Genomic DNA, 24,887 nt, shown 5'->3' on the forward strand with positions numbered 1-24,887 from the left:
GATTCGATTTAGCGCCCAGGGCGCTTATTTACTGTTTCATCGAAAATGATAAGACAAGAATCAAATAATAACTTTTTGTGAGATCAAATCACTTATGACGTAACAAACCTCTAATTTCTCTAATTTATAAGATCTGAACTACATTTCGCCTAGCCGTGAACCGAATAGAGACGCCAATGGGTAAATATTGCTTTTCTCTTACTTCAATGTTAATTCTCGATGGATCTATTACTAATGGATACTTATTTTCATACAGACTTCGAATTTTACCTGTACTAGAATTGATCATCGTGACAATAAACGAAACTGAACTACAGTCTATTTTAAGCCTTGGTGAAGCACACGACTGGGCGAAACAGCAACCTCAAGGGCAAGAGTGAAAAAGTGCGGCATATACAAAAATGAAACTTTGAGATCAGGCTGTATTTAAAAATATCAAAAGTCAGCTTAAAACAACATAATAAGTAAAAAAGTTCTGGAGCCAACTGTTCAAAATAACCTGCTCTACAAGAAAACTTGTATCACACCTTTCCTGAAAACACTATATGAATTATGCTTACACACTTGTTGATAAGGCTTCATTCCTGTTTGATTTCTTTAATGTCACTTAAAAGCTCAGAGATGCTGAAGCAATTGTCATCCTTCTCCTGCTTAACTGTGTTGTGTGTTTGTTTATACAGCGTTTGAGTCACTGCTTGAGTAGAAGAATTGCCACGGAACTGGTAACATTCAAATGTCTTCTTGCCTGTATGTGTTGTTTTATGCAACCTAAAACTTCTTACATATCTAAAACATTTGCCACACTGGTTACACTCAAAAGGCTTCTCTCCTGTGTGCAACCTTGCATGTTCCTTTAGTGTTTCTGCCTGTCTGAAACACTTGCCACACTGGTTACATTTAAAAGGCTTCTCTCCTGTGTGAGTTCTTTCATGTTTTTTAAGATGTCCTGCCTGGTTAAAACACTTTCCACACTGTTTACATTTAAAAGGCTTCTCTCCTGTGTGAGTTCTTTTATGTTCACTTAAAGTTCCTGCCAAACGAAAACACTTGCCACAATGGTTACATTCAAAAGGCTTCTCTTCTGAGTGAGTTATTTTATGTTTCTTTAAATTTCCTGCCAGACTAAAACACTTGCCACACTGGTTACATTCAAAAGGCTTCTCACCTGTGTGAGATATTTTATGTTTCTTTAAGTTTCCTGGCTGACTAAAACACTTGCCGCACTGGTTGCATTCAAAAGGTTTCTCTCCTGTGTGAGTTCTTATATGTTGCTTTAGATTCGAAGCCCCACTATAACACTTCCCGCACTGGTTACACAAAAAAGGCTTCTCTCCAGTATGCTTTCTTTTATGTGCCTTCAGATATGCTGCCTTAATAAAACTTTTACCACACTGGTCGCATACAAAAGGACTCTCTCCTCCATGATTACACTTCAAAAGTCTCTTTTCCTGTATGTCATCTTGCATGTTGCTCAAATTTCCTTCTCGATTCTTGCAACCTCAAATCAGAGATCTGTATTCTTGAAAATAAAGTTCTAAGCAGTTGTCTTTTCTCTTGTTAATCCTAAAATGCATAGGGTCACTTCTGTCAGCATGTATATATTGGGATCAATTCATGCTAAATACATTTGCTCACAACTCTGCTAAAATACAAAGGTAGTAAACAAACACAATAGTGACACAACAATAGAGTGTTCAAAGCCCTCTATTTTTTCATATTTTTTAAATTGATGAAGGCTGGAAAAGAATGGCCAAAAAAATAGAGAGGCTGTGGACAATCTAGAAACTATATTTTCTTTTTTGATATACCGTAAAAACCCGCAGATAAGCCGCACCTTTTTTCCAAAAATCTCCGCTCAAAATCGAGGGTGCGGCTTATTTGCGGGACCATTTGGAAAAGGTGCCGAACAATTTTCTGAATTGACACTGTTATGCAAATTAGCATTGCAAAAAAACTACAAGAGAGTACTGGTCATTGCTTTTGCAAGTTTGACAGTCCCTAAAAGCTGTTTGCAGTGTCAACGATGGCCTATTTTATTTCTTATACATGTCTACTTTAAGTCCAGTTAAATAATCATGATATTTTTAGTTTTTAAATTTTTAACTTTTAAAACTTCACTCTCTGCATGTATAGATATTTTAGCTCAATAGATTAATTTAGTTAGGTATTTTTATATTTTATTTTTATATTTTAGCATAGTGATTGTAAAGCGCTATGAAAGACTAGCTAAATAGCGCTATAGAAATGATGATGATGATTATTATTATTATTATTATTATTATTATTATTATTATATTTTCAACTGAATAAATATTGATACAAGCGTGAAAATACCAAGAGTATTTGCGTGGTAGATGCAGCTCATGGCCTACTGTTTTTTCCCCGTTTTGCTCTTTGATGGCAAATTTGCCGAACTGATTACAAAACTCTCTTGATGCAACAACTGTATCTCTAACCGATGGCTCCCAAAACTCTTTTTATCCTCATGATAGCAACGAAACCCGAACGCCTCCATCTTGTTTTGCTTGTTTGTTCTCGCCCCAGTCCCATTTTTGCATCCGATATAATGCCTGGTTACTAAGCTACGACCGTTCTGCAAATGCACGTTTTTGTTTTCACACAAAAGTCTACGGAAACACTGTGTTTAATGAAGAAATATCTGTCAACAAATACCAGTAAAAGATCAGCCATATGTCAAAGTTGGTGTTCATTGTATTAAGGTCGCGCAGGACCCTTGCTCATTAATATATTCATTAGCCAAATTTCTTGTTGGAGTGCTATCTTGTAAAGCTTTAATTCACTTACATTTTGAATATCGATTCCTCTAAAATTTATTAAGGATACTCAGTGATGATGGAATTACATCATGATTGTCCTTTTACTGAGAGATGACCGTTGTCTGTGATGTTACAAGCCCTTAAAAGTTTAACTGAAGATACCGGTAATGCGATTTTGTGTCCAAGTTTTCAGCTAGCACAGCACACCAAATTAAATGATTATATAGCCTAGTGATAAATCGTAACTTCTTTTGTGTTCCCACTAGAACAAAATTTTCGATTTCAAAGACTGCTACAAGTTTATGGCTTTTAAGAGAGTAAAAATGTGAAATCTAAACTTTGAAACACGCTATCTTCATTTTGAGAAGGAAATTTAAAAATTCGCTCTAGCCAGAACACAATAGAGTACACCAAGTTTATGTTCCTCGCGAATCAACTCTTGAAATTCTATATTGGCGGAGAAAACTTGGACACAAAATTGAAGGTTTTGAGGCTTCCGAAGACCTTCCGAGTCAATGTTTACAACAACGTGTGATATATTCAAAGCTGTCAGTGTGAATCTATTTATGATAATTCCCTATGTTCCAGCGCACCCCTTCGGCTTGTTAATGACGGGGATGATCGAAGGATTTTTTTGGGTTTGAAATTTTCGATTCCGGGATTTTTTTGGGTTGGAAAATTTGGCAAGTATTTTTTTGGGTGACTTCATTTAGATAGGGGATTTTTGGCGGTATTAAAAACGAACTAAAGTGCCTTGGCACAGCCTTGGCGTATTAATGGTATCATGAATAAACAAAACGAGCGTTCTTTGTGTTATGTTATTGCCCCTCCTGGCAATTTAGGGGTAATTTGACAAGGAATTTTTTGGGGAGTTTTTTTTTCGTCCAGGGATTTTTTTGGGTAATGTCGGAAGACTTAGGGATTTTTTTGGGTCCTGAGTTTTGCCTCCATTCGATCATCCCCGTCATTTACAAGGCGGAGTACCCCCCCTGGGCAGCGCACGTGGCACAAAGCTGAGAACAATTACTAGTAATTACTTGTACAAAAGAGTTTAAAAACAAACATTCTCATGAATATTTCGTTTGTTGTCGGCTTCAGTCGTCTGGCAGTTCGTGCATACTCTTTAAATAAATACATACTAATGATTGCAAGGGTCCTGCGCGACCTTAAAGAGCTGAAATTGTGGGTAAGACTAAAAGTAAGACTGAAGTATTTTCCATTTCACTGTTTAGCGGGTTTACGTTCAATGAAGAAGAGTCCTGAAGACTCGACTTTGGATTTTCTTTGATTTACTTTCAAAAAACTTTTTTTCCAAAATTTGAGTTGCTAAATTCAGGGTGCGACTTATCTGCGGGTGGGGCTTATCTGCGGGTGTTTACGGTATTTGTTTTTTTCAACTTGTATTGAATTTTCAGCTTATAATCTCATATAAAGGATTGCTGACAGGAACTGAAGGAGGGTTTAAACCTGGGGTCAATTCAATAAAAAATTTACAAGTTTAATTTACAAGTGTAGCTATTGTTCTCAACCTTTAAAACGATGGCTGCGGTCACATCCAGACTGCTAACTATAGTTAGGACGGCGTTAACTATAGTTAGCTATTTCGGTAATGTGACCGCTTCTCTGTTCGCCCTAACTACAGTTAGAAAATTTACGCCTCGCTGATCCAAAACAATACACACTAACTATAGTTATACCCAAGCAAGGTTCTTGGGTTAGTCTTAAGTTTACAAACGAAAAGCCAATCAGAATGCGACAATTATTTTCGCACGTGCGAGATGAACATAAATATGCAAAACAAGGCGTCAAGGGAAGGAAAACAAGAAAAACAACATGCCAGGAAATTGCATATCATCAATGTTAGCAAAAATAAAGCTTGAATTCTTCGGTTTCTAGCATCCTAACTTCATTTTATTTTCTTCAACGCCGAATTGCCGTGCAAAAATAGAAAAAATAGAGGAACAACTAGACACAGATCAACAACAAGGGCTGTCATGAACAATTTAAATTCGAAATTATTCAAAAGCTAATCAGAACCTTGGTGTGACCGCAAAGACGACCGAAAGCCCTAACTATAGTTAGGGCTGACGTCACGTAACTTGAGACTAACTATAGTTAAACTTTAGTTACGTCGTAGATGCGACCGCAGCCAATAGCTACACTTGTTATGAAATGACCCCTGGGACGGTCCTCCAGATTACGTCCAGCACCCTAATCACTAGGCCACACTACCTCCAAAAAAGCTTTTTACTGGGGTGCTATTAAAGCCATCTGAGGTGCTATACTATAACCAAAGTGTATTTTGTGAATTGTGTTTTGAAAAATTTCTACAACTGGCTGCCAGTGCAGCGATAAAAAACTTTGAAAAATGCTTGGTCCAGCTAAAAAATAAAGGAAATGAGTTATCTTGCCTTCAAGTTATAAATTCTACTCTAGTATTTTCAAACATGCCGTTCAAAGATTTACTTACCTCTACTGACGCAAAACAGTCGATATAAAGGAGCTGCAAAGAGTCAAAGTACGATCAGAGCATGAAGGCGGCCATATTGAAAACACAACTCTAGTTCCCAGTGCCCAGTCCGGGGCTACCTTTTTTTTTTTTTTTTTTTTTTTTAATTTATTTATTGACACACAAAGAACACTACTTACTTAACAAATACATACACTACCTACGATGCTAATTACAAGACATTACTTATTACATTATTTAATATACATTTTCTTTTTAAATAATAATATCGCAATAACACGCCTTACAATACCTACTATAACAAATAGCGCTCTTACAAAAAATATTACATTATATTACATTTTAAAGTTACAATCTATTTACAAAGTTCAATTTTTTACTACTTACTCTAATACTAACTGTATGTATTTTATTTTACTATGAAACGAAAAATAAATTAAAAAAATTAACAAAATAAATAAATAAATAAATAGATTGCGGCACAACCTCTGGGCAGGGGGCGGGGTAACTTGGGGGACCTTAGGCACAAAGTGTTGTCCATTTTGCTTTGAATTTCGTCAAACTATTATTTTTAACAGCGATTGTGCGTTCATAGAGAATCTTTTGATTGAGTAAGAGAAGGAAGATATCTAGATTCGGATATGCTGAATTCAACCAGGACAGAAAAATGTGATACTTGGCTACCTTTTTGGTGGGGTGCCGCTGGCCGGAAAGTATCCCAGACCGCGTTTCCGCTTGTTTCAGGAATCTTCAAGAAACACTACATGAATTTATCATGGTTACGTAACCAAGTCTCGGGGGTGTTATATATGTGGCATTCTGTACAATGCCTCATTAGCGAGGTGTTGGGTATATATATTGCGTTGTCTTCATTTGTATTCATTCGAGTCCTACGACCGCGTCAGTTCGCCCTCTAAATTAAATACCCAATGACTAAGTTTGATTAGCGTTTTCAGTATTGGATTATCATGTTATTATATTTATATTGTACTAGCAGATGTTCCGATTTTTGTAAACTTTTTAGTTGTTATTAGTTCTCGTTATTTTCGCCATGTATTGTTTCCGAAATTTATGTATTTGTGATTGTAAGACATAATAAAGAGTAACCTGCGATCAGGCGTTATTTTTCTCCGCCGCGAAAAAAGAAAGCCTGATCGCAGGTTAAATAAAGAGGGTCGCACACGGTTCGTGTTGACACACCCCTAAAAGTGGTTGCCTATTACATGATAAATGTTTTATATTCGGTCAGGAGCCCAGTTGATGGGCTTAAGGCCTGCCCTTTTAAACTCTTCAGTTATTTCAGGCCACCAGGCCCTTAATTATTTATTAATACCATATATATGTCTTTTCCTTTTGTAAATATTTAGGGTGGATAAAGTTGTTGTTGTTGTTGTTGTTGTTGTTTGAATTCAAAGTTTGCATTCATGTTTATCAAGTCATTTGCAGGTTGTTACCAAACTTTTTCCAAATGTTTTAACCCTTTTTCTTTTGTCCAAAATCATTCTGCTACTCCTGAAAGAATTTGTTCATCCTTTTGTAAAAGAATTAAGTGCAGAGATGGAGACGTGCCCATAGTTACGCCGGGGTTATGTCCCCGGCGTCTGTGACGGCTCAGTCACTCGGGGGACTTTTGCAAAGATCAATCAGTGTTGATTCTTGGAATTATAGGCACCTTCCAATAAGCAGAAAGGGTTTTGGGGGAGCAAATTCACGCATTACGTTTTCTGACAGATTATGTTAAGGGTTTCATCCAAGACTCCCGCCATAATTGTTTGCCGCAATAATAGTTATCAGACGGTAACTTTTTTGACCAGCGTTTATTCTTTCATCAAAAAGGTATAATTATACTTTATCAGTTTTCAGTATCTTTAATTTTTGAAGAAAACTCAGCTTTTTTAATGAAATATCCGATTAGCGAACGTTGTTACTATACTTGCATCTATGCCAGAATCCGACCGCTGGTAGTACGTTCTCTAAGGTATCAAAAAGGGCAGAATAGTAATGTCATTTCACGCAATAAATAGGATAAGTATTAACTGCTACATTTGTTGTAAACTGATTTGTTGGCTTGTCGTTGTTTGGTTTTGCTAGCTTGATTATTTCTGTCGATAAGGACTCTTCAATGTTACTTGTAAAAATCACATTAGTTATTCATAAATTAAATTTCTCATCTTTCATTGTAGTTCAAATATCGCAAAAAAAGACGAGGTTCCAATACTCCGATTCACGGTGACTTTTAGTATGTTATTCCTCAATATATGCAAAGTCGAATGAGGCATGTCTTATTTTTGTTGCAATTTGTTTTGGGTTAGACAACGAAATGGCTTATATTGACTGGACTAAGGGCCTCTTCATATGATCCCGGTTAACCGGGCTGGCCCAGTTACCGAGATCTCGGCTCACTCCTATTTTCTTGTAAAATTTTGGATGTGTTCATATGAGAAGGTGGGCCAGCCCGGTTACCGATATCTCGGTTTCTGCAACCGAGATCTCGACAACCGGGAAGAATATTTTCCCATATGAACGCTCTAGCCCGGTCGCCGGGACGCAACTTTTTTTGAGAAAATAGCTTCCCTTTCGTAATTGGGTGGTCCAAATGGTTTAATTTTGCCTTGTATCTATTTCCACTTCAGAAATATACGAATTAGCTTTATTAATAAAGTTACATGGGTCAATAAAGCTACGATAGTCGCGAAAGATGCAATTTTGTGTGTCGCCATTTTGCCTTCGTTTCTTGAATTTTGTCCCCGTCAACCGGGCTAAAATTTTCCATATGAACAGAGGTCAAAATCCGTCCTGGTAACTGAGACAGCCCGTAAACCGGGCTCATGTGAAGAGGCCCTTAAATGAGATTTGGGTCACAATAGATCAACCGGCATTGGGATTTGGAAAACGGGAAAACAATAGAGTGGGAAATCAGACTTGGGTGAAATGTGGGCTGGGAAAAAATGAAAATTAAGAAGCTCAAAATTCAGTTCAATCGAGAATTATTGGGCAGTGGTCAAAAATTGTCAAAATATAATAGCCTTACATTTAAGTGATATCAAGGCTCAAAATAATTTTGGGACAGTTGCCAGTCATGTTGACCAGCCAAACAGACTTAAGCTCAGTCATGTGTCATTTTTGACCATCAAAAATTATATTAAAAAAAAAAAACAATTTTAAAATACCATTCATTTCTGATCTCTTCGAGATATCGACTTTTTTTGCATGAAGTTAGTATGAGTAGAAGGTTTATCCTGGGCATTGTTGTTCGAACATATCATGGAAGAATTCAAACGTCTTTCAGTTCAAGCATTTTTTTTATTTTCGCGGAAGAAATGCTGTATTTGTCAGTCGCGACGGCTGGGTGCTTTGCGACTCATATACTTTGGCTTGGTTAAAAATGGTAAACTTTGACGTTTGCCTTTAATCGAAATAGTTGTTTCCTTTCGAGTTAGAAAGATTTCTACTCGGCTTAATGCAGGGTTCCCGATAAAGGTTACGCACGACAGAGTTATCTTTTGTCTCGTCACGCAATCTTAACCCCACATTGAAAAGTAAATTTTCGTTTGGATATTACCAAAAGTCGCTTCTCCTCGCGTTATTCTTTACCTTACGGCTACACATGCCATTTCTAACGACTACATTTCCAGTAAAACAGTGTAAAACACCGTTTATTTTTCTAATGGCGATGCATTCTCTCCATCTTTCTAACTGCCCCTCCCTCCCCTTTCGACGCCTGCTACGCAGGCTACTTCTGAACAGAAGCAAAAAGGTTTAGCGTTTACCGCTTCCACCGGAAGTAATTTCACAACAGGCTACAAAAACACTTGTAAATATCACTTAACACATTTAATGATGTTGCAATTCTAAATTGTGCAACTCAGCAGAAATAATCAATTGTCACGAAATGAGTTCCCTTTGGTTAACTATTAGCAACGTTTTAGTGTGTGAAAGACTTGTTCCAGTACAAATTTGCGTTGTTAATCGTTTTAGGTTAAATTAATATTAGCGCCTAAAGACTTGTACCAGTACAAATTGCGTTCTTAATCGTTTTAATCGCTACATTCGAGCGCTGAACCCCTTACATTCTTAATTGGTTATGTGACGTAAGATTTGGGCTACTCACGTTGTTGATCGTTATTTAAAAACTCATTAATAATTCACAAAGAAAATACAAAAGAAATTAATGTTTAATGAGTGTCTTTATATCTGATCAAGACACGGCTAAACTTTACGTCCAATTTTCTAGGCCAAAATAACCCCAAATCTAAATATTAGTGCAAAAATGAGTTGATCTACATCAGAAGATTTTTAAGCCGTTCAATAAATTGGCAGTTCGTGTTTTATCAAGTCTAATACACACGGCTGCGCCTTGTGTTTTAAACTTGATGAATCACTGCTGCTCATTTATTAAACATTACATAACTTCTATTCTCCTTCTTTTTGCTTGTAAACAAGCAAAAAAAGTCGAATAAATGAGAACCAATGACCAGAAGAAATAAATTACATTTTTTTATACAAATTTCAAGGATCCCTTGCAGAAAAGTGTACGAAGATAAATTATTTATCAATAATAATTATTTTGAGTTCAACGACCGGCGATTTCAGACTAGTCACCTCAGAAGGGACAGCTTGAGCACCCCTTTCCCTCCTTCTTGCTTTCCCTAATGACCTGCGCCTTTTAGCTTTCATGGGTGTCAGCACACTTCCTTACACACTGGTTTACTTCAATCCTACATTAGCATCACCTCGCCACAAAGTTCAATCACAAGGCAAATATTGCTCTTGGATCTTTTAAGTCATTTCTGGTTTTAAAATTAGCTTAAAGGATTCTAATCAGCCATGCCTTTGTTTTTGTTAACATACGAGAGTTTTGGTATTATATTTTACGCCGAACATGTCTTAACGAAAGAGAGCACTGCAAAAATAAATAAACTTCTAGTAACACAACCTACAGCAGTGTAATAAGAATTCGCTACACTGTACAATTTTCATAATTTTGATGGCATTGAAAATAGCAAAGGTTGACTAGGGTCCTTTAACAGAGATCAGGCTTTATTGAAAAACAACAAAACTCAGCTACAAAACATAATAAACACAGTCAAGAGTCAGTATTTAGGTGTGTTGCCATATTCCTATTCTAAAATAACACAAAGCTCATTAAACAAAATTTGCAAAAAGTAATTTAATCTTAAAAAAAAGAGCATTGTTAACACTCAATTTGCGGTCAAGAAGGGGGCCCACTGGCAGAGAACTGTGCCTTCAATTGCTCTTGCAGAAGAAGTGTCGACCAGTCAATAGCACAACACACCAAAACTGAGTTAACTGAGTTTAAGTTCCTTTTGTTCTTCTGTGGTAAGAAAAAAAGTTTATGTCTTTTGTGGCCAAGAACTGGTTTCCATCACACAGCGGTCAAACGCAGCGTGCGTGCGCAGTTATGTTAAATTCCATAATTTTAATTTTCTATTTTTTTAAACAAATCCCCATTTTTTTTTTTTTTTTTTTTTTTTTGGGGGGGGGGGGGGGGGTTTCCATACTGTAGGTCAGGTCAAAGATCAGCAGGTGCTACTGCTAATTTGCTCTACAACAAAAACTTACAATAATGATGTAAAGTTTATGAAATAATTCATCTAATGAGTATCACAATACTTGGTTCATTCTTTAAGAACACTATCATAATTACGTATCATGCTTACACACATAAGTTAAGCCTGCTGTCGAGCCAAGTGGCTCATCAGGCCGGAACTTATCCCGGTTTCTGTAGCATTAAGTGGCTAGGAGTATTTCTACGCCCCCTGGATGGGATGCTAGTCCATAACAGGGTTACCCCCCAGCAGTAAATTCACTGGTACCCATTTATACACCTGGGTGGGGAGAGGCACTATGAGAGTAGAGTGTCTTGCCTAAGAACACAACACAGTGACCCTGGAAAGGGCTGGAACCCAGACCGCTCGATCCAGAGTCCAGCACTGTGTCTCTCATGCTTACACACTGCACATATTGATAAGGCCCCCGGGGGGGGGGGGGGAGGGACTCCAAAAAGTTTTATACGGGAAGGCTCCGCCCCAAGTTCTAACCCCTTACCCTTTTATATACCATTTTTGACAGAAATTGTACCCGTTTCGTATAACTTTAACTGAAAAAGGTACCCCTTTTATATACCTAAGCCATGGCATGGACTTAAAATAGGATGTTTTCTTGTCATTTTTATGAAGCGCTTAATAAATTAAAATAATACAGCCATAAATTGCGTCTGTTCGAAATATTTTAATTAAAGGCCCTTTTAAATAGCCAAATGACATATTTCCATACCCTTTCATATACTTAAACGCGTGAAATCCCTACCCTTTTGTATACCTGAAGCCTGAAAAAGGTACCCCTTTCGGGCGGAGCCTCCCCGTATAGGCCATTATAGGGAGTACCCCCCCCCCCCCGGGTGATAAGGTTTTATTCCTGTTTGATTTCTGTAATGCCACTTAAAAGTTCAGAGATGCTGAAGCTATTGTCATCCTTCTCCTGCTTAACTGGATTGTTCATTTGTTGATATAGCATTAGAGTGACTGGTTGAGAAGAGGAATTGCCACTGGACTGGTTACATTCAAAAGTCTTCTTGCCTGTAGGTGTTACTTTATGACATTTCTCTCCTGCGTGAGTTTTTATATGTTGGATAAGATGCCCTGCCTGACCAAAACTTTTGTCACACTGCTTACACACAAATGGCTTCTCCCCTGTGTGAGTTATCACATGTATTTTTAGTGTTGATGGCTGATTGAAACACTTGCCACAATGGTTACATACAAAGTGCTTCTCTCCTGTGTGAGTTCTTTCATGTTTCTTAAGATTTCCTGAATGGCTAAAACACTTGCCACAGTGTTTACATTCAAAAGGCTTCTCCCCTGTATGCCACCTTGTATGTATCTTTAGTGAGTCTGCCTGAGTAAAACTCTTTCCACACTGGCCACATTTAAAAGGCTTCTCTCCTGTGTGCGTTCTTTTATGTCGTTTCAAATCTCCTGTATGAGTAAAACTCTTTCCACACTGGCCACATTTAAAAGGCTTCTCTCCTGTGTGCGTTCTTTTATGCCGTTTCAAATCTCCTGCTCCATAAAAACACTTGTCACACTGGCTACATTTAAAAGGCTTCTCTCCTGTGTGTGTTCTTTTATGTTTGTCTAAATTTCCCCCGTGTGTAAAACCCTTTCCACACTGGTTGCATTCAAAGGGCTTCTCTTCTAAGTGAGTTCTTTTATGTTGGGAAAGATATGCTTTATTACCAAAGCTTTTGCCACACTGGTCACACACATATGGCTTTTCACCTGTATGTGTTCTATCGTGTTCCTTAAGAGCTTTTGGCTGTTTAAAAGATTTGCCACATTTGCTGCATTCAAAAGGACTACTTCCTCCACTTTTACATTTCAAAAGTCTTTCCTTCTGTATCTGATCTGGCATGTCGGAGATCAGTAGTCTTAAAAATGAAAGGGCAGATGTCTCCACTCTTGTTTATTCTAAAATGCAAAGGGTCATTCCTGTTAGTAGTTTTGCTTCACTATTGTGTTTGCTCATTGCCTTTGCCCCCGCAGGGCTGGCCCAGAGGCTGGAACCCAAGGAGGCACTTAGATATGCTTTATTACCAAAGCTTTTGCCACACTGGTCACACACATATGGCTTTTCACCTGTATGTGTTCTATCGTGTTCCTTAAGAGCTTTTGGCTGTTTAAAAGATTTGCCACATTTGCTGCATTCAAAAGGACTACTTCCTCCACTTTTACATTTCAAAAGTCTTTCCTTCTGTATCTGATCTGGCATGTAGGAGATCAGTAGTCTTAAAAATGAAAGGGCAGATGTCTCCACTCTTGTTTATTCTAAAATGCAAAGGGTCATTCCTGTTAGTAAAGTTTTGCTTTTCAACTATTGTGTTTGCTCATTGCCTTTTTTGCCCCCGCAGGGTTCTGGCCCAGAGGCTGGAACCCAAGGAGGCACCTTAGAAGTCCCCGCATAGTTAGGTAAAATGTGAGTATTCAGTGAACGGTACTGGAAAAATTTCGAGTTTGATCAAAGTGGCTCGCAAAGGATTGCCCTAATGCATGCAAAGGATTGGCAGAATGCTTGTAAAGTAGCAATGGAAGTCAGTGCCGCAAAGGACCGATAAAAATGGTTGTCGCACTGTGATCACAAGAAACGTCCATTGCTTGAAGAAATAGCTAAAACGTGTACCTGACGAAGAGTTTCTTATCTTAGTCAGTGACTGAACGTCGTGAAAACATGTGGAAATCGTATACATCTTATAACGAGTAATAAAAATAAGCATGAACTTTGTCATGCAATACAAGGTAATTTGTTTCGCTAACAAACTGTCAGTTTATTTGATCCAAAGAGTGGTTGAATAGGGATCAAAAATTGTTTTCTCGAAACTTTGAATTTGCGATGTTTTGTTAATCATGGAATTGTTTAATAGGTTTTGTGGCCTGGGAACCATGTTATTGTATGTTCATTTTGAATGTTATAAGCCCGAGAATAAGCTTGCGTGTTGTCACCACGAACCATGTGTCATGTGTTACTTCCGCTAGGTAATATAGCCGACTTGAAACTTGTAAATTTTTTTAGGGCGCAAAGGTGTCACACAACAAGAAACTCTGCAGCAAACAATGTCATGACATACATGGAAAAATAAAAAAAAGGAACTAATTAAGTAGTCCATCAGCATCAATAATTTAAGGCAGAAAAAAAAAAAATAAATAAATAAATAAATAACGTTCTTCATTATTCTTTACTGTGCTATCACCAACACAGAGTGATTTAATTTTATCAGAAAATTTCCTCTGAAAAATTTTGTAGCCTGCGAATGAAGACTTTTGATCACGGTTTGATCAAATAATAAAACAAGCGCTGAAATTCGGTACACTCAGTGAAAATTTAGGATTGAAACTAACCAATCAAAAACAAGGTAAGTTTTCTGAGAGGTCGGCAACTGTTTCATACAGCTACATTTTGTTGTAAATTTATTGTTTGCGTTCTTGAATGTCATTAATCCGTTGCTAAAAAAGGTTGCTATCCTTTGTTCTCAATTAACATTGTGATTGGTTCACATTGTTTCAACTGACCCGGTTTGAGCACAGGGCGAGGAGAGGTCCCATCAAATCCACCAGCAAGCCCAGCGGCGACGGATCAACGCCATGCGATACTTGTTTGCAGATTGTCTGGTGATATCGTATTCTGACAATGGTCGCCTGGGGCGATGCTGTCTGCGGAGCCATGAGGGTACGAATACGAATCACCAGACCAGACCATCTGTAAACAAGACGGACGGCGCGACCGACGGACACGATCGTTGAAAGGCGAAGGTCGCACGGTAGAGATTTTGAACTGCGGACATGACTCCTCTGTGCCCTGTGGATTGAGTATTTGCACTGTAAAAGCACTTACTATGTGTTTAATGTGTAACAAAATGCAGTTAAATATTGTCTAGTTGAACATTAATACGCTTTAGCTGCCAATCCCAAGCCATTTTCATTGATAAGTAACTTAACTATATTGTGGTAACTGTGTTTCATCAAATTTTCTTTTGGTGAAAATTGTGTATTTATTTTGCGATGTTGCCGTGTTCAGGGTCCCCCACCCCATGTCTCCCTGGTTAAGGCTACCTGAAGTGCTATACTATAACCGAAGTGTAATTTCTTGATGACATTGTGTTTTGGAACGCAAGGGAATTTCTACTGGCTGCTGGTAATCTGGCTGGTAATAAAGAAACATTTAAAACTGACTTTAAAGTTATGCTTCAAGAAGCTTGCAGGGTAGTAAAGGGGTAGGTAGGTAGGTAGGTAGGTAGGTAGGTAGGTAGGTAGGTAGGTAGGTAGGTAGGTAGGTAGGTAGGTAGGTAGGTAGGTAGGTAGGTAGGTAGGTAGGTAGGTAGGTAGGTAATACTTTATTTAAAACACGGTAAATTCCATTCAGGTATACATAATAAAAAAAGAACAAGGAATAAAAACACTAACTACACTAACTAAGAGAGGCTAACTACTAGTAAGAAAAAACAAACGAAAACCTGCTTTACAAGGACGCCGTGTATTTATAATCTGTTATAATTTAATGCAAAATGAGCCAGGGGGGGGGGGGGGGGTTCCTAATCACGAATCACGGGAGCCCGTTTTCCTTCAAATCACGAATCACGCATATTCTTTAGACCATTTCACGAATCGCCTATTGAATAAGCTTATACATTACTGAAGAAAATAAGCTTTAAATCATGTGTTCATTTGCCTGGAATTTCACTTTCAATAGCCTAGTAGTAAGACAGTCAAGACAATCATTTGGGCGAGCTTTATACAGTGCGAGACAAGTCCTAAAACACGAGTTATCTTGCCTTCAAGTTATAAATTCTACTCTAGTATTTTCAAACATGCCGTTTAAAAGATTTGCTTACCTCTACTGGCGCAAAACAGTCGATAAAAGATCTGCAAAGAGTCAAAGTACGATGCCACGGAAGAAGGCGGCCATATTGAAAACAACTCTAGTGCCCAGTCCGGGGCTACCTTTTTGGTGGGGAGTGCTGCTGGCCGGAAAGAGTCCTAGAGCGTGTTTCCGGTATCTTGTATGTTTGTATTTCCGGTATCTTCAAGAAACTCTACCGACTCTAAATATACCACGGTAAAGTTTCTGTAATGATTTGTATTTCCACTCATGAACCCGGGGATCAAGGCGCGGATGAAGGCGGCCATATTGAAAACACAAATCATAAGTGCCCAGTGCCATTCTGGGGACACCTTTAGAGGTGCCGCTGGCCTAAATAATCCTAGACCGTTTTTTTTGTTGGGGGGTGGGTTTACAATTTGTGTTTTTTTCTCATGGAAGTTTCTTTTTCAATTACATGTTTCAAGTTTCCTTAAAACCCACATCTGCTGACATCTTCGCTAGCCGTTCCGAGGTTGCGTAGGTAACTGGGGGAGTTTCAAATCTTAAGTAATCGATAATCTGACACCACCACATGAAAGATCACGATGACATTGGTCATTTAACCAAGTTTGATGCTTTTAGGATGACCAGAGATGAAGTTATGGGCCTTGAAACATGGTTAAAAATCCATACAGGCGTCTCTTGATCTTACTTTAAGACAGCGTCCCCCAAAACCATAGAAATTCTTAAATTGTTTACGATTTTTGTGATACTCTTTAAGATAAGCAAACATAGTGATTTTCATTTAGTTTCTTTCAATCAATGGGTCTTTGGCAGGATTTTACAGCTGTCACAAAACGGATAAAAATTTTAAGAGTTTATATGGTTTTGGGGGACGCTGGCTAACAATATTAAAGACGTTTGTATGGATTTTGAACCATGTTTTAAAGATGAATTCCAGTCCGTACTGCGCAATCTCGGCTGCAATGTTATGTGAGCCCACACGAAGGGAATGTTACAAGCAAAACTAAAAATTCCGCGACAAACTTACCTTGTTCTTCATTATTAACGCCAGATATCCTGCAGAACAAATAATAACGAGAGAAGAACCTTGACGCTATTTCAAACCGACGTTTTAGCTCATCGGAACTCGAACGAAAGATCTGTAATGGCGGACTAAAAAACGTCATGTATGCTGTCACCGAAGTGTAACGTTTCAACGAATCAAAACAAAAACGTAAACAAAGCCCGAGTCTCCGCAGTACGGACTGGAAATCATCTTTAAAATGTCCATAACTTCGTTTCTGTTCATGCTGAAAGCATCAAATTTGGTCAGATGACCAATCTCGCCGTGATCTTCCATTTGGTGGTGTCAGATTATCGATTAATAGTGTTTTTAATATTTTTAACGTTACTTCTGTAAAGCGCTTTTGAACTTTTAGGATATTGGCGCTATATAAATATTTTATTATTATTATTATGATGTAAAATTTGAAACTCGCCCCGTCCCCTGCGCAACCTCGGAGGCCTCAAGGGGTAAAATGGGAACTAGGATTTGGGTAAATTTCTACTGGGAAAATGAGATTTGGGCCTGACTGGGATCATGGGATTGGAAATCATAAACAAATAAACAATAGAACTGGGATTGAAATTTGGAAAATCGGGAAAACATTGGGTTGGGAAATGGGATTTGGGTAAAAATTGTGCTGGAAGAATGGGATAACCAACAGTGAAGGGATTCTTCCACAAAAGTGTATGATGATGTATTTGAATTTGGGTTCAACAACTGGCGATTCCAGACTAGTCACCTGGTCCTTATGATAGTAAATGATTAGAATAGATGGATAGAGCACCCCTTCCCCTCCCTCAAGCATCTTCTTCTACAAACCTGTGCTTTTTAGCCTTCATGGGTGTCGGCACACTCGTTAAGCAATTTTTACTTAGCATAACCCATTGGCGCCCGTGCCAGCCAAAACCAGCTGTGACGAATGTTGCCCTTTGTTCCACTTCTGATGTAATCATCTTTAACCAAAATAATAATAATAATAATACTGTTATGTTTCCTTTGCATTTTAAATCGCTCACTCAAATTTCAAACACTTCTCAGCTTTTATTCATTTTCTGTACAACATATTTTGCGTTTTATTTAACCTGAACTGTATTGTAGAACCATTAAATGTAAATAGTTTTGCATCAGAGATAATTATCACAGTTGTTTTATTAACAAAAAAAATGGAAGGCTATCAACTGCCGCAAAAAGATAGAAAAGAAGAAAAAGGAAGAGCTAAAACACAACAAAAAGCCTAGAGCACTTTCTGACCCAAAAAACTGCTCGCTATCTTCAAACTTTGCCCTAGCAAAAAAAGCCATAAAATATAATGCTAGTGGAAAGAAAGACATACTTAAATATTATAAAATGTCCTTTCAAGAAGCTTGCAGCAGATCGAGCTCAAATTTGACCAGAAAAAGTCACAACTCTCAAAAAATTAGCTGTTTTCAAAAATCTCCAGGTATCAATGGGTTGATTGAGATCAGGCATTATTCACAATATAAGCCAGCAAACAAAAAACTTGTAAGTAAATAGGAATATGTTTAAGACTCTTCAGTGTTCATTTCTGTTTTATTACACATGTAAGAAAACAATGACAACTACTTATTATTATGTGAAAGATGAAATGTTCAGCATGTCAGGAGCATGGAAAAGAAAAAATCTCAAACCCCGACTGAAATTAACCCACGACTTCCCAAACACCAGACGGGTGCTTTATCCACTGAGCTATGAGAACTTATGGTAAGCATAAGTAAAATTTTTTGGACTATTTTTATTTCTTGGTGGAATTGAAATTATTCTTTTTCTTCTTTTTTTTTTTTTTTTTTTTTTTTTTTTTTTTTTTTTTTTTTTTTTTTTTTTTTTTTTTTTTTTAATTTTTTTTTTTTTTTTTTTTTAAATTTTTTTTTTTTTTTTTTTTTTTTTTTTTTTTTTTTTTTTTTTTTTTTTTTTTTAAATTAATTTAAAAAATTTTTATAAAAAAAAAAAAAAAAAAAAAAAAAAAACTAAGTAAAATGGCCTTGCTTACCATGAGTTTTCATAGCTCAGTGGATGGAGCACCCACCCAGTGTTTGGGAGGTCATGGGTTCAATTCCTGATGGGTACTAAGATTTTTTAAGCGATGACGTAGTCAAGTTTTAATGCCGGAGCCCTTGGATCGGTTCTGTCGTTCGCGTTCAAACAACCGAATAGGACTGGGAACTAACTACAGGAAGAACAAAGATTAAGTTTAGCACAACAAAAAATCGCGGCGAAGAACACAAAGCAAAATACTCCTGGGAAGTTAAAAAGGACTAATAAAAGATATGAACGAAAGAGACAAATTATATTTGACAAATTCTATTAGATTCAGTAAACAGACATATGTACAATTGACCTGTGTAAAGGAGAATAATGCGCCAGATAGAAGAATGTTGCTTTTGTTTTGGGGTTACTGCCCCTTCTTCTGTGGAATAAATTGAAATGCGATTGCCAGTTGATTTTTTTCCACCAAAGAAGGAACAGAAACCCTGAAACGTATGGAACATATTTCTTTTTGGCGCCATGTTCACCATTTAAAATCAGCATATAAAATCACTGTTTACATGCGCTACGCAGTCGCTCGAAATCATACAATGGGTCTGTGTGGTCTGGTCAGAGACAGAACTTGACCTTGCATATCCAGTCGCTCGCGAAAGGTATCGTGTATCATAGATTAGATGTCACGCTATAAGGTAACGCAACTAGATAAAAATAGCTAGTAAAGCAAGGTAAACTTTGTATGAGAGCGTTTCACTTGGGTTACAGTAGAAAGTGTCTGTTGTCCGTTATTAACTTAATGTTAGAGAAAATGTATGGACAACCAAAACTGTTCGTATTAAGCGGGTGCCCTAAAGCGGTGTTCCACTGAACTTTAATTTACGTTAATTTTTGACAAATTTCCTAAAAATATTTAAAACCCTTTGTAAAACGTCATCGCTTCTGCATGCATTGCGTGCCATTTTTTTATTTCTTTGTCCCATGCTCACGACATGCTGCATATTTCATCTTTCACATTACATTATTTTACTGAGCTTAAAATTTACCATCTGTCTTTATTTATCGCCTTACTTATTATTGACCACAAAAAATGTGGAGTGACACAACACAGTGGAACAACCTATGAAAACAATAGATTTAGTGTTATGACTGGCACTGTAAGGCAGTTTTAAACCAATAAATTAAAGAAAGAAGTTGCTGTTACCAGCGATCTTCAGTTCTTTTGATAATGTATAACATCACCGTCTTTTTCTTCAAGAACACTATAATGTATCATGCTTACGCATTCAAATTCCTGTTTGATGTCACTCAAAAGATAAGAGATGCTGAAGCAGTTGTCATCTTTCTTGTTAGTCCATGGCCCCTCTGTGTGGTGTTCTTTTTTAAGAGCCTTAAAAGCTTCTTCCTGTATACAACACTTGCCACAATGGTTACATTCAAATGGCTTCACTCCTGTATGTGTTCTTTTACCTTGGTTAGAACTCCCTGCCTGATTAACACACTTGCCACACTGGTTGCATTTAAATGGCTTCTCTCCTGTGTGAACAATTTTATGTTGGTTAAGATGTTCTGTCCGACTAAAACACTTGCCACACTGGTTACATTTAAATGGCTTCTCTCCTGTGTGAGTTCTTTTATGTTTCTTAAGGTATGGTGAACGAGTAAAACATTTTCCACACTGGTCACACACAAAAGGCTTCTCTACTGTGTGAGTTCTTTTATGTTGTATAAGATACGCTGTACAAGTAAAACATTTGCCACACTGGTTACACACAAATGGCTTCTGCCCTGTGTGCGTTCTTGCATGTTCCTTAAGTGTTCCTGCCCGAATAAAACACTTTCCGCACTGGTTACATTTAAAAGGCTTCTCTCCCTTGTGAATGCTTTTATGTTGGTTTAGATGTCCTGCCCGACTAAAACACTTGCCACACTGGCTACACACAAAGGGTTTTTCTCCTGTGTGTGTTATTCTATGTTCCTTAAGAGCACATGCTCTTTTAAAACACTTGCAGCACTGGTTACATTTAAAAGGCTTCTCGCTTTTGTGAGTTGTTTTATGTTGCTTTAAATTTCCTGCCAGACTAAAACACTTGCCACACTGGTTACATTTAAAAGGCTTCTCTCCTGTGTGAGTTCTTATATGTTCCTTAAGAGCTCTTGGCCATTTAAAACACTTGCCACACTGGTTGCATACATTAGAACCCTCTGCTCTGTGAGTATATTTTAAAAGTTTTTCATTCTGTATGTCATCTCCCATGTTGCCTTGATTTTTATTTCCTGATTATTGCTGAGGCTCATGGCAGAGATCAGTATTCATTTATTGATGAAGCAGATGTTTCCTCTTGTTTATCCTGAAACAAAAAGAAAATTTCTGTCAGCCATGTAAAACTTATTGCAAATTTAAGATGAACACCAACAAGATAAAATTTGTATTAAATTGTTGCCAAGTTTATTTCGGACATAGTAGCGTGCAGGGGGGGGGGTAAAAACATCATAAACTTGGTTTAAAAATTTAAAAACACAACAATGTTTCAACATTGGCTTTATGTCATTTTCAAGTCAAGAAAGTTGAGAGATAAAAGGTATAAATACTTAAAAATGACAATTGAAATTAATCAATATAAGTTTCTAACTTTTATTTAGTATTGTCATTTTTGCAACAATATTTTTAACACTAAATGTTTGAATTTTTTAATTTAAATGTATTTTCCACATCTGAGATAAATTAAAATCCAAATACCTTGGGACCCCCTAGCTGACTCATGCTTACACATTTGTGTTTACACCCCCCACCCCCCCCCCCACCCCACTCAAATTCTTGCTGCACAGCCCCTGCCTAGAGGTGCCTTGGGGGCCAATTAGATCAACCAGTGAGTAAACTTTGCCATTTTGACCTGGAAATTATTGTAAGTTCATTTAGATTGTTATAAGCCCGGAAATAAGCTTGCATGTTGTCACCACGAATAATGTGTTATGTGTTATTTCCGCTTGGTAATATATTCGAATTGAACTTGCGATTTTTTTTAGGACGCAACGGTGTCACACAACAAGAAATTCCACAGCAAACAATGTCGTCACATACATGGCACAGTAATAGAGAAGCCTAAATGTGTAGTCCATCGGCCTCAATAAGTAAAGGCGACAAAAAGACTCCACTAATCTTAGATTATTGCTGTAGAAGAAATTATAAAGAGGCGGGGGCAACTTAGCGACAGCTATTTGCCCCGCAGGGTTTTGGCCCAGAGGCCAAAACCCAAGGAGGCATCATTGTAATCCGCGCGAATATAGAGTATATATATAATATATACCAGGAAAAATCTCGATTTGATCAATTTTTGCCCGCAAATAGTCTCGGGAGTTGTAAAATGCCAAAAAGCTGAAAGCCCGCAAGTAGGTATCGGGAGTTGTAAAATGCCGACATACGGTGATTGGTCAATGATGACGCAAGTAAACGATGATTGGGTAATGATGACAGCCCAAGCATGAGCACATGCACGGATGACAACAAGCAAACAAACGACGCTTGTAAAGGTTGATTGCAGTTGGGCAGAATTTTGAAAAAGATAATTTGAGGTTTTATTCGAGGCCTATTCATTTCACAATGTCTAAAAGCTTGAGTCTAGCTGAGATCCCCCACCACAGCAAAACATGACAAAATGATGTCAAGATGCTGTTGCGTTCTTGTAATTAAATGATTTACCGTATCATAATTAATAATCATCCAAAATAGAAAATTAATTTCTAATAAAATGTCTGAATTGTAGAAAAGGATGAACAGCAGAGAAAAACCGATAAACATCGTCGAAACTTCGGGGGCAACCTAGTGTCAGCTATTTCTAGTACTAGTTTATTTAATCGTGTGTTTTAAGTGTGGTATAAATGTGAGAACATGATTTGCTTTGGCATCCGGAGACCAACAGCTGGCCTGTCTAGGGTTAAAATGATAAAATCAAGCTATGCCACAGGCCACAGCCCACTTGCTAAAGCCTTCAGGTTAAAAATTCTGCTGCAGTATTTTCAAAAATGCCCTTATGAAGTTTTACTTACCTCTACTGACGCGAAACAGTCAGTAAAAGAACTAAAAAACCACGATCGAAGCACGTATGAAAGTTTATAAAGGCGGCGGCAACATAAATGGTTAGTGCCCAGAGCCCGGCCGTGGGTTACCTTTTGGGAGGGGATTGCCGCTGACCTGAAATAATCCAAAGGCGTGTTCCAGTTCCAAGTTTCAGTTTTTGGAAACTCAAAATTGCTCACATCTTTACCCTACCCCACAATAAAATGCCCTTCAAAGGGTATATATAATTTTCCAATTCATTGAAGACAGTAGTGAACAGGAATGGTTTGCTTGCCCTAAGCTTTCCCTCCACTTTGCTTGCGGTTAGCATTTTTTATTATTTGTTGGTTAGGGCAACCTGCTTTACAGAATTGGAGAATCAAGAATGACAGTTGACGTTGTTATGGGCTTTTAGAACTGAAAATTCAAGTTGCTTAAACATATTATACAATTACAACATAACAATGAGTGTATTCAAAATCTAACAAATTCTCTTGAATTTTATCAGTCTTCACCCGTGTCACGAGAGGAATAAGACCCCTACTTAGTTTAAATCAAAGATCTCTTCGAGATATCGACTTTTTTTGCATGAGGTTAGTATGAGTAGAAGGTTTATCCTGGACATTGTTGTTCGAACATATCCATAGGCGTACGGGCACCTTCGGTCCTGGGGGGGCGGAGACTCTTTTGCCCGAAAAAAAATGTCGAAAAATGGCATGGGTTGAAAGCCGAATAAAGGGGCATATAAAATGGAAAAACGTGCATTGATATAGTTGTGTACAAATTTTGCCTGCTTGCTTAAGTTCTTTAATTAATTTCGTGGCGTTGTCGGAAGGTGTCAATGCACTAAATTCTTTTTCGAAAATATTTTATTTATTCACTCTAATTCAGCAAAAATTAAATTAATTTTGGGGAGCCAATTTACATTGTTTTCCCCCATTTGAAAGTAAAACAAAAGCGTCTAAAACATTTACGGAAGAATGGGATTTAAAACGTTTCGTTGAAAGTTTTAAGCTAGCCCTGAGAACTAAATGTCTGAGTCGAATGCATTAGCTTCACCACACTTATAACAGCTTTGTTTCAAGGTCTTCTACCAATTCCACCGTGCGCGCTCAAGCTATGGAAAAGCTGATTGCAACTGAATCAAATTGAGGGGTCATGCAGAATTTGCGAGAAAAGTCGAACATTATTATAGCAATTTGCGAGAGGAAACAAACGCAGATGAATTAGAAATTTGTACTTTTGAACCTCAAAGTTCGGTATATTTCCAATACTTTTCTTGTTGATGTAATTCGTTTTTTACGTAATATTGACTAGATTTTTCGGCTTATTTTCTATTTTTTCTTTAGGCTTGTTGCCCGAATTCTCAGCATTTTGCCCGAAAAATTTTGGCACTGGGGGGGCTGCAGCCCCCCTCGCCCCCCCGCCTCGTACGCCTATGAACATATCATGGAAGAATTCAAACGTCTTTCAGTTCAAGCATTTTTTATTTTCGCGGAGTAAATGCTGTATTTGTCAGTCGCGACGACTGGATGCTTTGCGACTCATATTCTTTGGCTTGGTTAAAAAAGGTAAACTTTGACGTTTGCCTTTTTTTAGGGACTGGTCAAAAAGTACAGGGGGGGGGTGGGCCGGAGCAATTGGAAAAGTTGTCGCTCGAAAATTTGTGAGCCACCCCTTCCTCCTGGCTCAAAACTGACTGACCCACCCCTGATAGGGGGTTAAAAATTATATGACCCACCCCCTTTGCTAAAAAAAATCAAGGAACTAATCATTTCTTTATTATCTGTTGGAATTGGAGGTTGGTTTATAATTTGACATCAGTTTTTTAAGTGAGATTCCCGACATATACTACTCTAATTTTCCCTGATGGACACTGCTGTTTCATGTACGTCTTTTCCTCTCTTAACATGCAAAGAAGAATAAATTTATCACTTCCTATACTAGTCTTTTGTTAGTTTTTTTACATATTTGTGTGTTGATTCCAGACACAAACATATGCGAAAACTGAAACTGTATGCAATATTAATTCATAAACAACGATTGAAGAGTTCATATTTTTATACAGAAATTGATAACAGAAACTACAACCACTGTCCATCATCCATATTTGCGAAGTGTTTGAATTTACTGGTATTAAAA

General features: G+C 37.6%; 3 protein-coding genes and 1 long non-coding RNA gene across 4 annotated transcripts in view; 1 reads left to right on the forward strand and 3 right to left on the reverse strand.

The window, feature by feature from the left end:
• Positions 1-24,887, reverse strand: part of LOC144658171 (uncharacterized) — a 126,808-nt gene that overhangs the window by 86,794 nt on the left and 15,127 nt on the right. The window lies entirely within an intron of this gene.
• LOC144658420 (uncharacterized) lies at positions 44-316 on the forward strand. The gene is made up of 2 exons (XR_013571712.1): positions 44-180; positions 257-316. It is a non-coding gene; the product is annotated as an uncharacterized LOC144658420 (long non-coding RNA).
• On the reverse strand, positions 394-15,735 carry LOC144658019 (uncharacterized). The gene is made up of 3 exons (XM_078518346.1): positions 15,653-15,735; positions 11,682-12,737; positions 394-1,498 (listed from the first exon to the last, which is right to left on the reverse strand). The coding sequence occupies exons 2-3, from the start codon at positions 12,679-12,681 to the stop codon at positions 579-581; spliced, it is 1,920 nt and encodes a 639-aa protein (XP_078374472.1). The 5' UTR covers positions 12,682-12,737; positions 15,653-15,735; the 3' UTR covers positions 394-578.
• LOC144658241 (uncharacterized) lies at positions 18,466-22,813 on the reverse strand. The gene is made up of 2 exons (XM_078518636.1): positions 22,736-22,813; positions 18,466-21,039 (listed from the first exon to the last, which is right to left on the reverse strand). Exon 2 carries the CDS (start codon positions 20,943-20,945, stop codon positions 19,902-19,904), a length of 1,044 nt encoding a protein of 347 aa, XP_078374762.1. The 5' UTR covers positions 20,946-21,039; positions 22,736-22,813; the 3' UTR covers positions 18,466-19,901.

The sequence above is a fragment of the Oculina patagonica genome, chromosome 6, assembly GCF_052425735.1.
Source record: "Oculina patagonica isolate OP01 chromosome 6, crgOcupat, whole genome shotgun sequence".
In the NCBI taxonomy this organism is placed as follows: Eukaryota; Metazoa; Cnidaria; class Anthozoa; order Scleractinia; family Oculinidae; genus Oculina; species Oculina patagonica.

Coding starts and splice junctions, on each gene's coding strand:
- LOC144658019 (XM_078518346.1), bottom strand. CDS start 12,681: ATGCCAGATCAGATACAGAAGGAAAGACTTTTGAAATGTAAAAGTGGA. Junction 1,499..11,681: donor TACAGAAATCAAACAGGAAT/AAAACCTTATCA, acceptor CTCTGATTTGAG/GTTGCAAGAATCGAGAAGGA.
- LOC144658241 (XM_078518636.1), bottom strand. CDS start 20,945: ATGGGAGATGACATACAGAATGAAAAACTTTTAAAATATACTCACAGA.